Consider the following 22,697-nt stretch of genomic DNA (forward strand, 5'->3'; position numbering starts at 1 on the left):
GATTTGAATCCAGGCCTAATGCTCTCAGGCCATGTACAGTGTTGGGGAGTAATGGAATACATGTGCCACCGTTACGTATTTAAAATACAAAATATGAGTAACTGTATTCCGTTACAGTTACTGTTTAAAAAGGTGGTATTCAGAATACAGTTACTTTGTTGAAATAAAGGGATTACACGGCGGTCTTTTCCTGTTGTAAATAAGCTATTAAGACTCGACTGTAAACTGTGTTCGTGTTTTCCTCCGAAACAATAAGTTCCGTTGGAGCAGCCTTTCAACGCCTCTCTCTGTCTCTCGCTAGCAAACAGCTACGAGCCCGACACGGAACCCGACGTATTAGTCAGAGGTCCCTTTACTACGGTTCGGAGCCGCGGACCTTCAGTAATAGTAATAAATCACACAGCAATAGTACATTCATGTAGTTGTAAAAAGCATGATAATATATTAAGTAATCCAAAGTATTCAGAATACGTTACAAAATACATTTTGGGGCATGTATTCTGTAATCTGTAGTGGAATACATTTTAAAAGTAACCTTCCCAACACTGATCACCTCCTACCACCTCCAGTGCAGTGTGACTCAGAGTGAAGCACTCGGGTGTAGAAGTCTTTCCTCAGAGCTGACTGTGACCTGCTGGACTCAGCAGCACACCTCCACCCCTCACGTCACCTCCAACCTTGCTGAATCCTCCACCATCATTAAAAAATAAAGTCCAGGTTAAACTGTGGTCTGTTATTCATTAATATTTCCTTCTGTGCGTTTAATAAGTTCTATGAACAAATTCAAATCTGCCTCAGACCGTGTGTGTGAACTAATGATGAAGGCCTGGCTGTAATACCAAATTTAAACAAACATCTTTAAGGGAAACATAAAAAATACCATTAACATGAACTCCAAAATGTTAAAATTTTTTAACTAAAAAACATGAAAATTTATTTATCCGTCTCAAAAGAATTACCAAAAATCTTCCCACAAAGCTGGAAGTACAGAATTCTCTGACATGTGTTGGTAACATGAAGCATTAAGATTCTGCTTCACTGGAACGCAGAGGCTCAGAAAACAATGATTAATAGTCCAAACACTTTTGTCCATGTGGTGTATTTTTCTGCACAGCTGGATTCTCACTCTGAGTCTTTATGTTCTAACAGACAACCTTTGATTTTAACCACAGAAAGTCCAAATGAATCACAAAACAAAACTTCTACATGTTTCATCATAACATTAAATGCTGTGTATCAACAACATTTGGTGATTTTCCAGCTTCTGCAGATACAAAAGTATTTTCTCTGTCATGAAATGACCTCCATGCTGGCAGGATGTCCTCACTCACAGTGTGAGATCTCTGGCTGGCGGAGCGGCAAAATAACCAGCTCGCACAATAAAACCAAATAAAACCGAATGAACAAACAAACACAGAAACACCAAACATCATGATACAGACATAATTTGCACTGATGTGTTTTTAAATTCTGTCACACCCAGGGCCCTCAGTGCGACTGCGTGCTGCTGCTGCTGCTGTGCTGAAGTGTCACATACACCCTGTCGAAAGGGGAGGGGGGCGGGCTGCTTCCAAGTAAAGCACATTTCATTCATAATATCGTCAATCCAAGCTCATTATGTCACAGTCAATTTTTCCTGGGTTGTGCAAAACCACAGAAAAACCTCATACAAACCGAGTCTGCGCACTAAGGTGGAGATCTGTTAGTTGGTGGGGATTCTCGGGTGTGTGTGTGTGTGGGGGGGGGGAATCACGTTCATTAGCAGGAATAGTGAAAACTTGTTAGCTACTTGGCTATGATAGTAAACAGTAGACAGGCAGTAATATTATATAATTAAAATATTTATTAGTCAATAACTGGAAAAGGTGTATTGTTGATTTTTCTCCTATTCTCAGTGTATGATGAATTATTAAGGCTGTTTGTTAGCCATTTGTATGCTATGCTACACTCAAACCGGACAATAGTTTTCTGTTGTAGTCTGACTTAGCAAAAACAAATCTCTTACACCATTAGGCTGCATTATTTAGGAACATTATCTTACTGTAATTACAGAGTAATGCATGACTTCCAAACACTGATGGTGTGGTATCCTATTCAATAAAATGCTTGTTACACATAATTCTGAATATTTGATAAAACAATAATTTGGTCCAGTTTAATTCTGAAGATAGTTACTTTGGGATTTTGCAGAAACTTAACCATTTGTTTTCAGCCTCCACTCAGAGATGGACCGTCCTATAAAAACATGCTAATGTTAAACTGAAGACATGGTCTGAAACAAGGTGGGAAAGTAAGATCAACAGTGTTGAGCCCCTGAGGTACCGAGCATCTGCAGGGAGTGACCACACCAAAGACTCAGTCATAAAGACTGAAGCCCAGTCTTTGTCTGAGGAGGTGGGATCATACAGATTCAGGATTTGTACAGTGGTGTCGTATGACATTCTGAACCAAACTCACCATGTGGGCACGCTCATGCAGTCTCCCAGCATGCATGTAGATGTAGCGGTCAGTCTCCAACTACAGGGGAACAGGCTTTGCATCTGCACAAATGTTTGCCAAGGATATGTGTGAGGACATGAACGTAGAGGCTGTTCTGCAACAGAAAAGACTGAGATCTACGACACAGCACTTCTCTTACGAATCAATTGATGAGCCATTGAGTGATGCCCTAAAGAAGCTGGAGGTGACCTTTTTAATGTTGTTGTTGGTGGTCTATTCCATCCAAGAGAGATTCACCACTTTGGAAAATGTGGGAGAGAAATCTGTTGAAAAATTTTCCAAATCTCTCAAATGATGAACTCACTGAACTTTTTCTTTCCAAGCTCCTTAGTCAACTCACTGAACAGTGTAAGGCCCTCAGCACTACTTTGCTTTTTCAGGACCAATCAGACTTGGATGCCAGAGAGTTTGCAAAGGGGATTAAGAATTTGCCTGACTTACCATCAAAATCTATGAGCTTTTTTGAGCTGCTGAACTTTGTGCATGACAGTGAATGCAGCTGATGCTGAGAGCAGCTGCTCTGAGCCCAGCACACAGGAACACTTCATACATCACTGCATTTTCTCACAGAGACTCAGGAGGCTCAGGCCTGCTGTTCAGGCCCTGTTATAAAGATGGACAACACACCATGATGATCACATCATCTGACAGAGCAGACTTCAGAATAATGTGAATAGTGAAAATGGTTCCAATACAAACATATTTAGTCCATAATAACAAATTAAACATTTAACAACATCCACATTTAAAGATGAACATTTCTAAAGTCTTTTATCTTCATTACAACCAAACTTGCTGTTTTCCACAGACTAACTAACCTTAGATCCACCGGACACACCCGAGTTCTCCAGTTGTACCCTGTCAGTATCAAGGCAGGCATATATATATATACAGAATAACTCCAGCTTGTGTCTTTTTTTCATTCTAGCTGAAGTGGGCTGAGGTGAGCTTGCTGATACAGCAGGAGTCGCGTTCCTTTTCACCTCAATACCATTTTCTTCTGTTTCAGGAAAATTGCTTTCCGAGCTGGGCAAGGGGGAGGGTGCATCCGACCTCCTCGACTGTAATTGGTCCAGCCCAGAGTCGACCATGACACATGGCCAATCCACCACCTTTCATTGTTTATACTGATACTACAAACAAAACAAAAAAACCATCGGCCGATAAAAACAAAACATCACCATCCGCCTAGCAGGCAAATGCCGATGGCCAGTCCAGCCATGCCAGCAAGCAATAAACAATATAAAGAAGAAGAAGAAGCTGATGACAAACAGCTGCAGTAGCCAGAGCCCAGGAAAACTGGAGATCAAACCAGCCACCCGAGAGGAAGGAGAGAGGGAAGGAGACACGGAGAGGAAGCAGAGGAAGGAAAGAAGGAAAACAAACCTGACCTACCAGGACCATCACAAGTTTCTATCTGCTCTGAAAAGGTGGTGCAAAAAATATCCCATCAGTGTTGTTTCAAACAGTCCAGCTTAAATTACAAAACTTAAAACTAATCTTAGACTAAACACTGAAATAATTCTGACACATTATTTATTAAACAAAGTCAACTCTGGATTACCAATAAGGGCACTGATGAGCCCTACACTTACATAGATAATATATCACAAATATAGAGACATGCTGAAGCTTTGGGTTATTAAACTTACACTTTTTAAGCATGGCAACACTCTTTTAAGGTTTTTTAAGGTTTGCTGATGAGCCTTGTGTCAGCACTGAGGTGGAAGTTGTGGGCTGTAAAGAGTGTTTGTCCCACTGGACAGTTTCATGTCACATGGTTGACTTCCTCTTAAAAACAAAAGTGACCTTTTCTTTGTGTGCTTACAGCTGGAGAGTGTTTGTTTCTTTGTTCAGTCAGCAGCAGATTTAAAGGACTTTGTGTTTGTTTGAGGTGTTTTACAGGAGGATGAAGACGTTGCTGATGATCCTGCTCCTCATAAATGGTAAGAAACTGAATGCAGATCAATCTGCACTCACACCACAGTTTAAAGCAGATAGTCTCACTGTGTGGTTTGTGTGTGATGATTTCAATTAATGCATTGTACAAAATACAAATGTAATGATGTGTGCTCTGTGAGAGTCCAAGACAGAAGTAACAGAGAAGTAAGAGCTACTTTACATTTACAGAGTAAAACTTCATGTTTAGGTCACATGTACACTTTGTTGTATTTGACTTTGCCTGTACTTAAGATTAATTACATATTTTTGCATTTAAGAAAATGTTTTCTTTAAAACTCGTAAACGCGTAAATTTAACGATGGGTTTAGTTTGTTTTTGGACAGATATTGTTTTAGTTCAACTTTAAAATATTGCCATTTCTAAAATAGAAACCAGTTCATTCTTAAAGACCTGTGTTTCTTCTCTTTTGAAGATTTATCATTTTTCATTAATCAGACAAAAGCATTTCCTATCTGATTATTCAATTAATCAATAGAATAATTGATAGATTACTCAGTTACTACTGGCTGTAGGATTTGGGTGCTTTGTGGATTGGGTTGTGGTCAGGGTGGAGGTCCTGGTGGTTCAATCCAAGTTGACAAATTTGGCCATAGGAACAGGGAGAGTCACCTGTCTGATGAGGAAGGAGCCTGAACTAGTGTGTGATGCTGAGAGATATTAGCCAGATGTAGTCAGGCTCACCAGAACACACAGCTGTGATGATCTGCTGTGGTGAAGATGGAGCTGAGCATCAAAGCAAAGCTGCCGATTCGTCAGCCAGTCTATGTTCCTCATGGCCTCGAGCTCTGGACAGCGACTAAAAGTATGAGCTTGCTGATACAGCAGAAAAGAGCTTCCTCTGAAGGATGGTTGGGCTCTCCCTCAGAGGCAGGAGGCAGGAGGGTGGTTAGTCCTGAGGGGCTCACATTAGATCTGCAAATTCTCCACATTTAAAGGAGGCAGCTGAGGTGGTTCAGCCTCCTGACTGGTATAACTCCTCAGGAGGACTTGACTATGACTGTTTCTTTGCACTAAATACTGCTGCAGCAATTCACAGACAGAGCCCGGGGGCTGGACAACAGATGGAGTTCAACACAGCTTCCTTTGTGTTAGTTGGTTTAACAAAACCTAAAACATAAGTCAGAGATAACAATAACATGACTCTGGGATTTCTGTATTCAGGCCTTCAGTGTGTTCACATGAAATCAGGTGTTTCATGCATATATGTTGATGTACAGTGAATGAAGGAGACATGAAAACAACTTTAGTTTGTTATAAGAATTATTGTTTGGATTAGTATTGTTAGTGGGTGTTGTTATAGCTGCAGCTCCAGCAGAGTAAAAAGACTTTAACTTTACAGCAGATTAAAATCCAGCAGAGAAAACATACAAAAATATGTTTTCTGTATCACAAAGTGAAAACATGAACATTACAGTCAGGGACAAAAAATAAATTAAAAAATCAGCCCAGGTCCACAATGAACGGCCAGTATTCCTACATTCATACAAGCACCACTATGGTAAATGGACTGTCATTTATGTAGCACTTTTCTATTTGAGCACTCAAAGTGTTTTATACTACAGGCCTCATTCACAGATTCACAGATGTATCTTTGAAACTTTAGAGCCACGCTAGTTTTGTATATGACAATGTTGTTTATTAAAATAAGCTAGCATTAACACTTTAAACCTAGCAACAATTAACATTGAATATAAATTGTAAAACTCTTTTTTGTTTCTCATGGACATACTGTATTAACATGTTGATCTGAAATCACACAAAAACATAAAATCCCAGTAGGAAAAAAAAATTTTCTGTAAGAAACCACAGATATGTTTAGTGAATTATATTTATAACTTGAAATGCAAATGTAAATTTTCTCACTGGTTATATAATCAAACCACCTTTCCAAGCCAACAAGGTGACAGGACAGCAGGAAGACAACAGAAATGAGAAATATGGCCGTGTTAATGACTGTAAGCTGGTATTCATTGTGTATATATTTTTGCTTTTTTATATCAAACAAGCCTTTTTTGCCTGTGTGTGTGTTAGTAGGCAGGTTAAAGCATTCCCTGTGTGTGTGTGTTTCCTGTTTTCATCTTTTACCTTATTTTGCGATGCTGAGGACCTTTCTCTTTCTCAACCTCCACCCCGAGTCACTTGACTTCAGTTTCCTGTTTTTCAGAACAATCCTGAACCCAGTGTTCATGTGTCCCCACCTGCTGCTTGTGTCTACAGCTCCCTGTGTCACTGAAATAGTGAGTGCGTAATTACCGAATTGCTTTCTGCTTCACTGCCACCCTCCCTCAAGCCCGCTGCACCACCCCTCCTCTACTGTGGAGCTGCAGACCACACCTCCCACACAAACTCTTTAATAGCCTTTGTGTGGATACACTCTGTCTTTTCAGAAGTTAGGAGTTGAATTTTTGCCATCATGTAGGCACCAGCTTGATAATGAAGTGTTTCAAGGCCTTGAACAAAGCTTACAGTTAGTTGTTTTCCTGTCTTAGTACACTATTTTCTTTGTACAAGACAGTCCATTATTGTACACTGAGGTTAAATGAGGTGAAACACAAATTTTCCATGACACCCCTGACTTCCTCATGCAGTTCCATAGTTTCCCTCTTTTGCTCAGGAAATGAGAAACACAGTATTAATGAAAATTTCTGATCTGAATAACTCGAAGTCATGTTTATAGTTTTTCATTAGACCGAGTTACACCATAGCAACAACATAAGTGCTGCTTTAAACCATATTTGTTCACAATAATCATCAGAAGTTTTTGCTTCATTACTGAAGAAATCCTTCAAAGTGAAAGATTCAAAGACAAGTTCTGAAGTCTCTCCACTGCTGTCACATTAACCTGTTGTACAGTATTACACACCTTTAATGGTTTAACAAAAAACAAACAAACACAAAAACTCGGAACATGGTTCAGGAAAGGAAATGTGGCTCATTACTAGCAGTTATAAATTTGGTCAAAAGTAGACATTTAAACATGTCAGCAAAAAGTTGCTCAGTGTGCAGCAAACACATGTAAACGTGCCTTAAAATTCTCAGGATTTTAAGATTTTTTGAGTTTCAGTGTGAAGACAGTGATGCAGAGTAGAAATAACAGCTGTAGTTAAACAGCAAGTCACTGATGTGCAGCACAGATCAACTTTGATAGTGATTTTTGATTTCTTTATTAAAAGATAAACAATACAGCTGCAAATATTTCACTATGAACTCAATTTTACTCTAATCCTATGTAGCAGAATTAGATTAATATAAACCAAAAACTGCAGTATTTTGGATAATAACTTACACATCTCCTCATGAGGTATTCTAGTTTCGGCCAGCTAATCTGTGCTCCTCTCATTATTGAAATTAATTGTGTCTATTTAGAATTGCATTGTCTGTAGTGCTGTGTGATACTGCACGTGTTGGTATTAATCCAATATGAAGTAAATACATGGCTAATTTTACCAATACTGATACTTTTAACTTATAAATGCAGCGTATGTGGTGGAGAGATGCGTGTTATGTTTTTATCATTTGAACACTAAAACACTGTTTTTTTACCTTCTATTATAATTAAAGTTAGTAAATTCAAACACAAACCTTTCATAGTTTGTGTTTGAATTTTTTTTCATTTCCAAAAACATAATTTAACTTAATTCAGTGGGCTCCACTCTCCCTTTATTTCTCCTTTCTCTACGTCAGATTTAAAACCCAACATATTTCACACCACTACTCACCTCTTACTGCTTTGACTCCTTTCTTTTTTTTCTTTACACCACAGAGAATTTAACCCAATTAAGCCCGTCTATCTCTATGTGGCTCCGAATTACCCTTTTTTCTCTCTTCTTCTTCTTTTCTTTTCCCTTTTTCCTTTTGTTTTATTTTTTACACACTCGCCAGGGGACAGGCACAAAACAATCTACCGCTGAAGTGAGTGATTCAACCTTTTTACCTAATGTAGAACTCGACCTTTGATCATTAAATATATCTTGTTCTACTCCAGAATAAATATAAACCTGTGATCACACAGCAGTTTCAGTGTTATTCTGATATTATTTGAGAGCCCTGAGTCCTCAGGTTATAAACCTAGACCTCCAGACGCCGCTGGTCCGTACCTTGCGTCCAAAGTACGGTGGGGGAGCCAACCCCAGGACAAAGCTTTTTAGGTGTCCCCACCTCCAAGGTTACTATCCTAGTTACATCCGGGCCGCGTCCGAACTACCGGTTTGGGGGAACCACTCCCAGGACAAAATCCACAAGGCCCACCAGACGTCAACCTTAGTATCGTAAAATATTTTCTTTGCACTAGTGCCCTCAAATTCACACATCAACCGTCACTGTCACCATGTTCATATTTCACACACTGAAACACACAGAGAGCGTGTCTCACACGCAGGAACACACACAGAAACTTCTGAGCTCAACTTGGAAATAATTTAAAGTGTTTCTGCACCAACAGCCAGTCTCTATTTCATCTCTAGTTCATATGCTGAACTTTGGCCGTAACTTAGAAATTTTTCACCGTTTCTTGCCACAAAAGCCAGTCAAAGAGAAAGTTAAATGTGGGCTGCAACTCTAGTCTCAACGTAGAATGTTTTTAGTTTCTTGTTAGAGCCAGTTCCTATGTCACACTGGAATTCAGCCTCAACTTATGATGTTAGTATCTCGCGCCGAAAACCAGACACCGACAATTTAATGTGAAAATACGTGTAACTCAGCGAACAGATTAATTTAGAATGTCCAATATGCACATTTCGGTATTTATACAACAGGTGGTGCTGACCCTTTTAATTCTGTTGGACCGGTCCTCTGTTCGCCTCGCCTCACGATCTCACCAAAGGCCAAATCTGCCCTCCTCAGCAGACCAAAGATCCGGGTCACGGCACCAAGTTGTTAAATATTCCAATTCTTTAATCTTTGGGCTGAAGGAAGAACAACACTCGGTGTATAAATGCTCAATCAACAATCTCTTTATTCCATACCATTCTCATTATTCCATACAAACACTTTTGCGCAATACATCCGGATGGGAGATGTGCCGAAGAGGGTCACAGCAGATCTCATAGTGTCTGACCATTTCTCACATTCTTATAGCTTCAGGAGGCCCCCACCTAGTCATAAAACCTAAACATCCACATTCTTTCTCTCTCAGTGAGTCTAAGTTCTGACCTTGGCTTCCTGTCCAGTATGTTCTGTTCTTTTCTAATCAGATAAATAAGGCCATGATTCTCTGAAAACAGTATTTCTTATAACGCAGCAGTATCATGCATCATAAAACAATATCATTCATTCACAATAAATCAGCAGTCTAATGTAATACAAATCAGTTTAATAAATGTAATAGTTATCACCTTCTTCTAAGTCAGGAGAATAATGCAAACTAAAACTACATAATGATTTCACAATCTTTAATTAGGGGTATAACGTAGCATAAGATAATATAATAATCTCACAATATGTTGCTGCATTTTTTATATGTTCATACTCAAGTATTAAAAAACAAAAACACTAAAGGTATTCTGTACCTTTACCTTTATGCAAAAAATACACTGCACCCAAAATATTTCATAGTTCAGCAACACTGATCAATCTAATAAACTTAAACCTGCACCATCCTCCCTATTCTGGTATTCTAAAGACTACTTGGCAGAAATATTAAACAACCTAACTAATAGGGTTGCCAACTCCCAGCAAAAAAAAAAGGGAATCACCCCCCGCCCTCCGGCTCATGATGCTTAATCGACGTAATCGACTTTAATTTAATGCACGTGTAAAACAAATGTACAGAAATCAATTATTTTTCTACAATAATTAAATAGTTTCAACATTTTTCTTCAACAGAATTGCAGACTGCACAGATGGTAACTTCCCAAAGGAAAAAGTACTGTAGTTTACTAGGGTATATATTAGACTTAATAGAAAAGTATTTTTTTGTGCCCCCCTTTCCCTGTTAATGCCCTAACTGCCCCCCTGGCAAAAGTTTGCTAGACCCGCCCCTGCACACTTACCAGCCGATCAGCTAATCATTGATCAGTTTCATAATTGAAGTAGCAACAGGAGAGGGAGGGGGAGAGAAGCAGTCGCTCCATATATCGGTTGTTAAGCTTAACGTGGGAATGCTTTACAAGCATTCAGAGATGAAGTTACACACTTGCTTTACTTCTCTGGGATAGCTTTCTCCCAGATTAAATGCCGGTTTGGAAGCACGTAGAGAAGCTCCAAATGCTCCACCAGACCGCCGATAGGTCTCGCACGCCACAGCCGCTCTATCACGTGACGCATACTGCTCCGCCATGTTTAACTCTCACCCTAGTTCTTTATGCATTAATACTAGCGGTAAGGCTTTTGGACAGCTGAGTCCTGTTTCTGCACAACATTTGTTTATTTTACTCTTTATGGAAGCATTCTCTCTCTCCACTGCTCTGGCGCTACCTGGATGGTAAGCACAGTGATGTCTGATGTCTATCCTAAGCTAATCACTTACCTGTTTCAAAGCTGTGCTAACAAAAGCTGCTCTATTGTCAATGGAACTCCCCACTGTGGAATGATTTCTTGCAGTAAGGCTTTGGCTACTGCACCTGCATCTTATTTATTGGAAGGGAAAACTTTTTGAGAACATGTCATCAATTACCAAGCAATACTTTACCTTCACATGGTGTGAGTTCAGTGAAGTCCATTTGTAGATCTGTTTAGATTTGGTCTGGTTTCACATTGTCTTTAGCTGCTGACTTTGGTGATACATTTGCTCTGGAGATGCCTTTACAGTCTTTAGACTCAGTGTGAGCTTCACATTTCTAAATAGCTGTGGTCTTTGGGAGAAACAAGGCACCAACAATGCAGCCACCAGTCTGTGATTCACAATGGGCTTCCCTGAGACTGTTAAAAACTGCCATTGTTTCAATAATGTACCACGTGATATGCATATCTGGAATCAGTGTAAATGGTGATTGTTTGGCCCTTAGCCATTTCACATGCATGCATCAGTGATGTCAGCTGAGCTGCTTGAGCTGAATAGTGAGATGGTAATGAGTCTGATTCTAAGATGTTGTGTTCTGTGACCTCTGCGTATCCCACTTGACGTTCACTGGTTGCATGATGCCAAATGACAAAGACAACCAGATCAGAGTTATGCAGTGGTGGGTTTAAAACAGTACATCTTTAACTGTGACATTTGGCATTTCCAGTCGTACAGTGTGGTACGTTAGCCAACGGGTAGCTCATAAATGAGCTGGGGTTTTTTTTGCTCTTGAAGGATCAGTGGTACAGAATGCAGAAAGGCAGCTAAAGAATTAAGTCCTAGGTCCTAGGTAAGATCTAGGTTTAGGTCCTCATCGCAAATACAAGGTCTGCAGCCACGGACTGTGACAGTCACATGAAGCTAGAACTGCTTTTCAGCTGCTGCTACTGCTCACTGGCAAATTTGAAGGTCTGCTGCTGAGTCTAGTTTGGATGAGAAATATAGCACTGGTCTTTGTCATTCCCCATGCTCCTGCAATAAAACAGAAGTCAGGTATCCACCCTTTTCATCCACTGTCTGGGTGAATGGTTTGTTAGGATTTGGTAATCCAAGGGTTGATACAGCCTTAAGTGTCAGTTTTAAGTCAGTGACATCTTTGTCTGTGTCATCAGTCAGCTGTAGTCTGTCATGTGCAGTCAGTCCCCTCCCATGAATAATTGCTGACAGTGGAGACCTCGTGCAGCATACTGAGGTATCCACTGATGGCAATATGACATCATGCCAAGAAAGCTCATCGTTTGTTTGTTGGAATGGATTGAATCACAGCAGTCCTTTTTGGAGAGAGGGACTTACGGTCTGACGTAATCACGTGTCCCAGATATGTCACCTTCTCTGAGACCCATTGTAATTTGGAAAGGCCAACTTGTGACTGTCCTCAGTGAGGTATTTTAATTGTGCTTTTGTGTCGGTCTTGCAGGCTTAGAACAGATAAATAAATCATCAACGTATTGTCTCCCCCTCCAGAGGGATGAAACCTTTAAGTCCAGTGTCAAAAAATGTGTGAGCCTGGTTTAGGCCCATAGGACAACGTGTCCAAGTATATTTATTTACTTAGAAAGAGAAAGCAAACCAAAACTGACAGGCAGGATCAACACTTATACTGAAAAATGCATTAGCCAGATCAAACACAGAAAAGTATTTCTGGTGGAACTTGTGCCAACATGGTGAGGGGGTTGGGAATTTCAGGTGCAATGGGGTGTGTTGCTGCATTCACTGCTTGAAGGTCTTGCATGAAATGCCACTCTTCCGGCTGCCCCTTGTCCCTTATTTTTTACTGGAAATATTGGTGTTCAGCCTGAGTTAGCCTGGGGTCCGAGTCTGGGGTCAACTGGCATAGCTCCACCTGCTGGACATGCAGCAAGTTTTTGTTAGCAGCTGTACAGTTCTTACAACTCAAACAGTTGCTGTTAGCTAATTCCTAAACTCCCATTGCAACGTTTCACCCCCAGAATGTCAGTTTCTTCATAATGTTTGTACTGTCACACTGGTTTTAGACATGGGCCCAAATCTTTCTGATCATCTTATTCAGCTTTTGAAAGAGAAACATCTGGAATGATGTCATGGATTCTATAAAAGCTGTTTTGTTCATCACTGAGAATTATTTTGGCTGCACATTTATATTTTGTCCATGTTGGGTTTATCTAGGCATAAACCCCGCTGGAACAAGAGACCACTAACTGCATGACAAACAAGCCAAGAAGGCACTCTCCGTGTTTGTGGCTCGCAAGGGAAGTCAGCCAAAGTTGAGGAAAAGATTCCTTCACCTGAACTTCGACTGATTCCTTCGCTACAGCCCTTTTTATTGTCAGCAAGCAATCATTCATGAATATGCAATTACAAATACATGTGGCATTCTTAAGCAGGCATATCTAAACAACATCAGTGTCTATATTCTGCATATGTGTGTGTGTGTTTCCAGCTATACCATACATAGACATACGACCTTTCAATGAACTTAAACTGTGTGTATGAGGTATGCAGAAAAGCAGAAGTAAGCGTCTCGCTAAATGATAAGAACAGGAACTTGCAATAGGTCATGTCTCAAACGAACATTTAAAGGTGTGAAGTCTTGCACTTTTAAGAAACAGAACAATCTAGTTCCTAAAGCTATAATGGAAATTATAACGTCGAGGCTGCTTCCTCTCATCTCATGGTACACAAGTGCACACAGAAACTTATCAGACCTAATAAGGATATGATTTTTATCAGCATACAAATGATTATATATTTCTAAGCATAAATGATTATGTGTTCCTAAGCACAAATGACAATATAAAAATATAAATTCCAACAGTCCAGTACACACAGAATCTACCAAAAAGTCAACCTGTTCTCCCACAACCGGAAGAGTTCATTGTGACAAGCGTTTGTAAGCAGTAGGTGAACTCAGCATTCGATAATAGGTTTGCCTATCAGGCTTTTTTAGCTTTAGTGGTGAGGAGCGATATGGCCATGCTTATGTGTCTAAGATGGTCTTCATTGCATTGTGTGTGTGTGTGTGTGTGTGTGTGTGTGCGCGCGTGTGTGTGTGTCTGTGTGTGTGTGTGTGTTTCATCTTCTTCTTTTACCTTTCGTTGTGATGTCTGGGTGCCCTTCCCCTTGTCACCCTCTGCCCAGAGTCAGTCAGCCTCGACTCGCCGCCTTTCAGGACAATCCCTACCCCAATGATTTGTGGCCCTGCACTGGAAACATCTCTCTCTCTCTCTCTCTCTCTCTCCAACCTCTTCCTCCATCTCTCTGCCGCCCTCGGCCCCCGGCCTCTCCCACGTCCTGCAGCAGTCTGTGCTTTTGACTTGTACATTGTGAGTGATTTTTGCTTCAGTTTTTTCTATTTTCTTCTTATTTCTCTCTCTCTGCTCCATTGCCATTTTTTCTCCATTTATGGCAAATATCTCGAGCGCAGACAGTCTTACCAAGTCCCAATGCACACAGTGCTAGTGTACACATTTGTACTTCAGGCTTTGACTGTATTTATATCAGACAGCTTAAATAATCTACAACTGTCTCATGGTCTTGTTGAACACAGACAGATATTTGGAAAGGTTTAATCTCTGTGGGCATGCAGTGGTGAAGTTGTCACACAATGTAGTAATGGTGTTGATACATACTGGTGGTGAGGATGGGGGCGGTGATGTTATCTGGCTACCCATTGCTGACTCTTGACCAAACAGTTTGATTATTTTAAAGTGGGGACAAACTGTTTATCTCTGCTGTTGTTGGTTTAAATTCCACTATAAATGAGGGGAATTGGGCAACAAAGTCCTCGCTGTCCATTTTGGGGTCTGACAGGTGTGTTGCAGCTTCTCTTATATCATTTTCAGGCCATAGTTGGTGAACCAAAGCAGTATTTCCATCCTTGGTTGACCATGACCTCAACCATTGTGGTGATGCTGTCATCCTGCTCACTCATTCCTGGGTTGAATTCTTTTTCCGATCTGGAGGCATGAGGAGACAGATGATGCAATCACTCCAGCCATTTCTGGTGTGGGCTGGGGGAGGTTGGATGATGGGGAGGCTTGTTTTTCACGGTCAGAATAGGGTGGAGATGGAGCTGTGGAAGCTTCAGTCAAATTTGATAATGGATATAGGTTTGATGATGTTGATGATGTCGGTTCGCTGTTTTGTTCTGGCCTCTGTGCTCGGGGTTGTTGCAGGTTTGAGTCCACCTTGGTTTTGACAAACTGACACTGCAGTCCAAACCAGCACTCCTGTTCGCCACTGTCGGATCATTAACCCTTCCACTGCCGCCCAGTTCTCCTCTGCCTTTAGCCAGCTGTCTGTCCCTGCTGATCTCACTCCCTTGGACACAGAGGACCTCAGCTCCTGGTTTCAATCTTCTTGCCTAACTATCCTGGACTCTGTGGCACCATTAAAAACCAGGCAGCCCAAGGCTAAAGCCGAGCCTTGTGCCCTCCTGAAAACCCGAGTGGGTTTTCAGGAGGGAGTGTCGTAGAGCTGAACGCAAATGGAAGAGGGACAAACTGCAGGTGTCTCTATCAGGATACGGTCAAAGAGGCTAAAAGGGAATACTTCTCCAAGATCATTTCCTCCAACAACCATAATCCACGTGTGTTATTTAACTCCAATGACTTAGTTTTAAATGCTCCACTAAGTGGCTGTTTGGAGGCCTCTCATAAACTATCTAATGATTTTATGTGGGATTTTTTTTATTGAGGAGGTTGCAACCACGCGGGCTCTCATCTCTGCCCCTGAGTCTGACCCCTCTGTCTCGATCCCTTGCTCTGCTGTTTTTGACCAGTTTGAGCCCGTGACTCTTTCTTATTTAGAGGATGTGGTTGGCCACCTGAGGCTCTCTGGTTCTCCAATTGATCCTGTCCATCCACATTTTTTTAAGAAGACTTTGCCTAGCACAGGGCAGGCTGTTCTTACTATTATAAACAGCAGTTTAATATCTGGTGTAGTCCCTGCTAATTTTAATTGCAGTAGTACAATCCCTGCTTAAGAAATCTGCCCTGGACCACACTGTGGTGGCTAACTACAGGCCTATCTCCAAGTTGTCTTTTATGTCTAAAGTCCTCGAGAAAATTATACAATGCCAATTGATGGGTTTTTGTAAATGAGAATGGTATCTTCGAGATCTTTCAATCAGGTTTTAAAAACCTCCATAGCACTGAGTCAGTACTCTTAAAGGTTTTTAATGATATCTTCCTTACCTGTGATTGTGGTAATCATGTTGTTCTTGTCGTCCTTGACCTAACAGCTGCTTTTGACACCGTAGACCACAACATTTTACTGTCTCGGTTACACCATCCTGCAGGCATTTGTGGTACTGCTTTGAACTGGTTTAGGTCTTATCTTTCTGACAGAGCTTTTTATGTTAAATTTTAGGGTATGGTTCCTTTTCCGCTGCTCTTCAGTTTCATGTTTTTCCTCGCGCCATCAGCCGCAATAAAGGCTCGCTTTCAAGTTCATCAGCAACTCCGTTCTCTCAACATCTGCTTCTGGGTCCTGTCCAAAAAATCCACTGGCGCACCCCCCCGCCGTGACACTCAGAAGGCATGGAATGTCCTTCCACTGTTATCCCAATGACTGCCAGATTTATCTGCCTCTGAAGAAAGATGCTTTCTCTATTAAACCACTTCTGGCGTGTCTAGAAGATATTAAAACTTGGATGGCCCTAAACTTTCTAAAGTGTAATTCAAGCAAAACAGTTGTGATTGTGTTTGGTCCTAAGCCAGGGGTGGGCAATTCCAGGCCCCGAGGGCCGGTGTCCCTGCAGGTTTTAGATCTCACCTTGGGTCAACACACCTGAATCACATGATTAGTTCATTACCAGGCCTCTCGATAACTCAGAGGATAATAAGGGCACTGAAACTCTGAATCAGTTTAATGGGATCAATGAGAGCCTGTTTGAGGCAGGTGACAGGTGATTCACCGGAAATGACAGAAACTGATTTTTCCTCCTCTGGCCGAGGAGCGGCGCAATCAGCTGACGCGATCTGCGCTATTTTATGCGATAAATAATCTTTCTCTTCCCAAACACATCCAGACAGTTTACAACATCACAGGTTACTACATACACATCACAGCACAAATATGTCTGTTACCGCGGTCAAGTGAGCCGTCATCTGTGAGCCGCGGTCAAATCAGCCGCCTCTTATCTTGCGCTTCTACACTAGCCTTTATGGCAGCACCTTTTCTCCTTCTTTCCCGATCCCAGGCGTAGACCCACGCACATGTACACGCGCGCGCGAGCACAGGTTCCATTGGGACAGCCTGGTTGCATCATATTCAAAAATTCATTAAAAATCATCCTTGATAGTTGATGTTCAACTTTCAACACATTCCTCCTCTGGGACACCTACTGTACCTCTGGGTCAGACTACGCCTTCCAGATGACTTTCATTCTTTTTACATCCTTTTCTTTGATGCCTGTATTCCAGCTTGATGATTCCTAGACCCTTTTGGTATACAGTGGGTGTGTGGGCAGACAACTGTGGCTTGTCATCCAGTTGGATTCACTGGAATTTGTACGATGGCACTATCTACAAATCAGGACACATCAAATGTGATATTAAAAAAAGACATAATGGCATAGTCATTGGTCAGTTTACCAAGCATTTGTCAGTTTTGTACTTTATAGTTCTGTTCATCATATCATTGTTTGCGAATCTTGGATTATTTGATGTCATGTTTACATTATGTATTCTTTTGTTTTCAGTTCCATATTGCTTTTTAGTGTAGTTCACAAGTGGATGGAACACTTGTGAAAACACTCTTGTCATCATGTCTGTTTACAGTTTTGTCAGTGTCAGGCTCCTGTGTCTTAGTCCGGGTTTTATTTTGGTGGCCTCTAGTCACTTTCTTGTGTTTAGTCTTACTTCAACTGTCTTCTTATTCCCGATTTTTCCCTGTTGTGTTACACAGCTATCTCCAATTCGAATAATCACCATCATTTTTATAAATTTCGCACAGTCTGAAGCATCAGTTCACCTATATATTGTGTTTCCTGGGTGCAGTGTGCCTTAATTAATTGTTCTCTGGTGTCTCCCACTTCCAGTGTGTGTGACTACCAGCAGGTTTGGTAACTCATGAAATAGAAGAGCTTCTGTTCCTGTAATATTGAATTTCATTTTAAAAGGTGCCAAAAAAACAGAAAAAAATGGATTTAAACAAGAAGAGTATATCACAATGAATATAAAATTTGAATTTACACAATTTTATTCATTCCTGTTTTAGCAAATAAATATTATGTATCTAGCAGTAAATCACAACAGCAGTCACCTCAAGACACTTTATGTTGTTGGGTAAAAACACAACAATAATAGAGAGAAAAGCCCAACAATTTAATGACCCCATATGAGTTAACATTTAGTGAGAGTGGGAAGGAAAAACTCAATTTGAAGAGGTAGAAACCTCCGGCAGAACCAGGCTCAGGGAGGGACAGCCATGTACTGGCTGAGGTTGATGGGAAGGAGACAGGACAACATATACACTGTGGAAGAGAGCAAGAGATACATACTAACTAATGATAAAATGCAGAGTGACTGAATAAGAAAAACTACTTATATCATGTGAAGCCTGCAGGAGCCTCGGCTAATTGCAGCACAAATAAAGGAAGATTCAGGGTCACATCATCCACACTAACTGTATTATTTGTCAAAACGGAAGGTTTTAAGGCTAATCTCAAAAGCTGAGACAGATGTTTGTCTACTGAATTAATATTGGGAGCTGCATCCACAGAAGAGAGGTCTGAGAGCTGAAGACTCTGCCTCCCATTCAACTATAAAATAGTATAGGAACCACAAGTAGGGGAGACCGGGGATAGTTGTAACATTTTTGACATTTCTGTCTATAAATTGGAGCTCTTTTAAGGTAGTGGATTGAAAATTTAATGCAAAGTATTTACATGTCTCTGCTATTAAATAGTGCAGCTATTTTCTCTGCAGCACAATTACCCATTGCATGGTATGGTCTCAAACACAAAGAGTGAAATGTTACAATTAACCCCATAGCCTGGGTTAGTTGTAACATATCCTGGGGTGACATGTAACACAATGAAATAAGGGTACTGACAAAACATTAACATGTAATCTTTTTTATTCAACACATGAATGCACTTAGAGCCATTTATGTAGCTGTGTGTGTGTGACAGAATGCAGAAATCTAGCTATTGAACATATTCCAACCCCCCAAAAAAGACAAATTATGGAATTTTCTGCAACTGAATATTTCAATAATTTTGGTTGGTCTTCCTTGAGTTTGGCCTCATTGGCTCAGTGGGCATTATAACCTACAACTCTTGCACCAACTTTTGAACATAACAATGAATCTGAAAAAATGTAGTTGCGCACCAGCATCGCAATTCCATTACTTTTTATCATGGCTTACCTTGGTGTGGTTTGCAAAGTGCTTCAGAAAGATGAGGAAATCTGTTTCTTGCATCCATCCTGATTTATTTCCACTACCAGTACTTCCTACTGGTCCATCTCTGACACAGTGGTCTGCATAATGTATATGTGGGAACACAAACAGTGGTTGTGTTGCCACTGGCATTAACCACATATACAAAGGTGACCAGTGAACCTCTCTGCTGATGTCGTTGCCCCAACTTGTTTAATATAAGTTAAAGTAATAGTGTGGTAAGTTGTAACATCTGCATTATTGTTACAACTAACCCAGACTGTTGTTGTTACAACTGACCCAGACTCCTATAGCCATGAACTAGCTAACATTACAGCCAACGGCTAAAACATTAGCACTAAAGACCTACACAGAATATATCCCCATAGACATACAAATAACAAAATTTAAGTTTGATGAGTTTAACTGCAAAGCAGATAATGCTATTAGAAATTGAAATAAAGTAGAAAAACTTACTTTTTGGCATACAAATTACTTTTTTTCGTGTTAAATTGTCTGTGTTTGACAAAATGTGCTGATTTTTCACATGTGATAGCAGAACTGAATTGGGCATGCACAGGATGAATCACATCATTTGAAACTTAGCCCTGATTGGAGAAATTGGAAGTGTTACAACTGACCCACGTTACAACTATCCCCGGTCTCCCCTACGCCTGCAGTCTGAAGGAGAGAAGCGGCCTTTTAGGGACATATGGTACTGTGAGGACGTCAGGAGCGGATCTAGAGAAATTTTCTTAGGGTGGCATGAGGGTGGCAAAGAAGTCAAATGGGGTGGCAAAATCAAAGCCTTATTTTTTTCAAACACATATGCAGGTGGTTACATATGGTTAAAATGATTCAAATGCAGTAAGTGTACACTTTTTTCTTATAAATAGTCTATAACTTAATTATTGTCTGTAGCCCACATAATTAAACACTTTAGTTACATAAAACATGTGAGTTTTGATCTTATGTACTGTATAGCCTGTATAATAAATAAATAAATATGTAGACCAATAAGTATAAAATCCAGAAAGCTACACAACATGGGGGCGGTTTATTTACAAACACAAGTCTAACTTAAGTTTCACACTGTGTTTTGTTAGAAAACAATCACATTGTTAAATTCTTAAATTACACAAAATGTCAGAAATCTGCACTGTCATGAACAAAAATTGAAACCTAATTTTTCATGATTTGTTGGATTAACCCTCTGAGGTCTGAAATACAACCGGCCATTTTTGACTCCTTTTGAGTTTACGTTTGTTTTTCACCCTCAAATTGTTTCATTTTATTTTTTTCCCCTTGCCTTGTTTGGTATCATTCTTTTCAGCTCAACTGAATTTAGTTGTTTTTTTCACTGACATACTGCATTAGTATTACTGATCTGAAATCACACAAAGAACTTAAAATCCTAGTAGTATTTTTTTACTGTAAAAAAAGCCACAGACATGTTGAGTAAATTTTTATAACTTGAAATGCAAATATAAATTGTACATTTTGTAAGCATATACAACTATTTATCTAAAAATGCAGCCAATACACCTGCAGTTTTTTTTTCCATTTTGTACAACCATTTAAAAATATTACTAAAACTAAAATGAGAGAACAATCAGGTGTCGCAATAAGATGCCCTACAAATTATGTGTGCAAGTAAAAAAAAAAGTTTGTCCACCAAAAGACAGAGGAGAACAGCACAGGGATAAACCTGCAGGCCTGACAACAGGAGGTGTATCACTCCACTGGTTTTCTACTTAGTGACAGTGTTTACATTGCAAATGTGCCTTTGTGACATTCATTAGTGCCCTCACTGACACACAAAACAAAACAGCGACTACACAACAGAACAACTACACAAGACAACACAACACACTAACTACACACTCCACACTAAACGTCACAAATCTCCCACATCTAAAAACTTGCTCTCTCTCTCTCTCACTTGCTCACTCTGTCTCGCTGCCGTCACTCCCAAAACCTTCCCTTCTTCCTAAACAGCCAAATCCCACGTGTTGACTTTTTTTTAAATTCGTTGACATGGTACATTTTTCCACCGATAGGAAAGAGGTGGCTTTTTTTCCTTTCTTTACTGTTTTCGCGCTGTCCTTAGAAAACACTTAAAAAGCCACACACACACACACACAAAAACGCGACGACAGTATTTAGAAAAAAGGGATCATTTTAGGGTGGCACTTGCCACCCCATGCCACCCTTCTAGATCCGCCCCTGGAGGATGTTAACATAGCATAGGGCCTGATTGCTCAAGACCTTGTATGTCACAAAAACATATCAAAATCAAAACCTGGATTTAAAAGGAAGTAAATGGAGAGAAGCCAATATGGGTGAAAGATGGTGTGGCTTTATAGTCCCTGTCATGACTCTCAGCAGCATTTTTGATCTATTAATTTAGAACAATTTTTGATGCCACGGATTGAGATGAAACGTGGCTCAGAGGTACAGTAGGTGTCCCAGAGGAGGAATGTGTTGAAAGCTGGACATCAACTTTTAAGGATGATTTTTAATGAATCTTTGAATATGACGTAATTGTATTGACTGTATTGAATTGAATATAAATGTCCTTTAGTTTTTGAGGAATATTATAGTAGATCTGGATGAAACTTGGTCCAGAGGTACAGTAGGTGTCCCAGAGGAGGAATGTGTTGAAAGCTGGACATCAGATATTAAGAATGATTTTTAAAGAATTTTTGAATATGATGCAACCAGGCTATCCCAATTAGTGATGTCGGTTGCGAACGAAACGGATCTTAGAGCCGGATTTTTGACATGAATGACGCGAGCCGTGGGTTTTTTTTTTTTCTTTCTCTCACCCTCTCTTTCGCACTTTTTTCGGCTTCACACTGTGTGTGTGTGTGTGTGTGTGTGTGTGTGTGTGTGTGTGTGTGTGTGTAGGAGGTACTGGGGTCCTCACAGACGGTGGCGTTCGCAAAACCCGCCCTCTGCAAAGCTAAGGGCTAGCCAGCGAGGAGCGTGAGAGCGAGGAAAACGTTTTAAAAAAGAGAAAGGAGGATGAGGAGGCACGGAGAGTCCGAGGTCCAAACGGAGGGCTGTGTTCGCATAACCCGCCCTCCGCAGAGCTAAGCGTACGCTAGCGAGGCGCTTGAGAACGATGTAGGGGGAGCAAGGAGGACGGGGAGGCACGGAGAGCCCGAGGTCCAACTGGAGGGCGGTGTTCGCGTAATAGGCAGGCCACACAGCTGTTCTTTCGCTAGCGAGGTGCATGAGAATGATGGAGAAGGAGCAAGGAGGACGAGGAGCAACGGAGAGCTCGATGTCCTCACCGACGGGAGTTTTCGCGAAACCCACCCTCCGCAGACCTAAGCGTATGCTAGCGAGGAGCATGACAAGGATGTAG

General features: G+C 40.7%; 1 protein-coding gene and 1 long non-coding RNA gene across 2 annotated transcripts in view; one reads left to right on the forward strand and one right to left on the reverse strand.

Moving 5' to 3' along the window:
• Window positions 1-546: 546 nt before the first annotated feature.
• LOC112846854 (uncharacterized) lies at window positions 547-3,611 on the reverse strand. The gene is made up of 5 exons (XR_003220033.1): window positions 3,318-3,611; window positions 2,941-3,102; window positions 2,639-2,762; window positions 2,458-2,540; window positions 547-688 (listed from the first exon to the last, which is right to left on the reverse strand). It is a non-coding gene; the product is annotated as an uncharacterized LOC112846854 (long non-coding RNA).
• A 584-nt stretch (window positions 3,612-4,195) lies between these two features.
• Window positions 4,196-22,697, forward strand: part of LOC112846846 (uncharacterized) — a 34,049-nt gene continuing 15,547 nt past the window's right edge. Inside the window, exon 1 of the mRNA XM_025907016.1 lies at window positions 4,196-4,445. Within this exon, the coding sequence (XP_025762801.1) occupies window positions 4,409-4,445 (37 nt within the window). The 5' untranslated portion in view covers window positions 4,196-4,408. The remainder of the gene's footprint in view (window positions 4,446-22,697) is intronic.

This window comes from Oreochromis niloticus, linkage group LG5 (genome assembly GCF_001858045.2).
Source record: "Oreochromis niloticus isolate F11D_XX linkage group LG5, O_niloticus_UMD_NMBU, whole genome shotgun sequence".
Lineage (NCBI taxonomy): Eukaryota > Metazoa > Chordata > Actinopteri > Cichliformes > Cichlidae > Oreochromis > Oreochromis niloticus.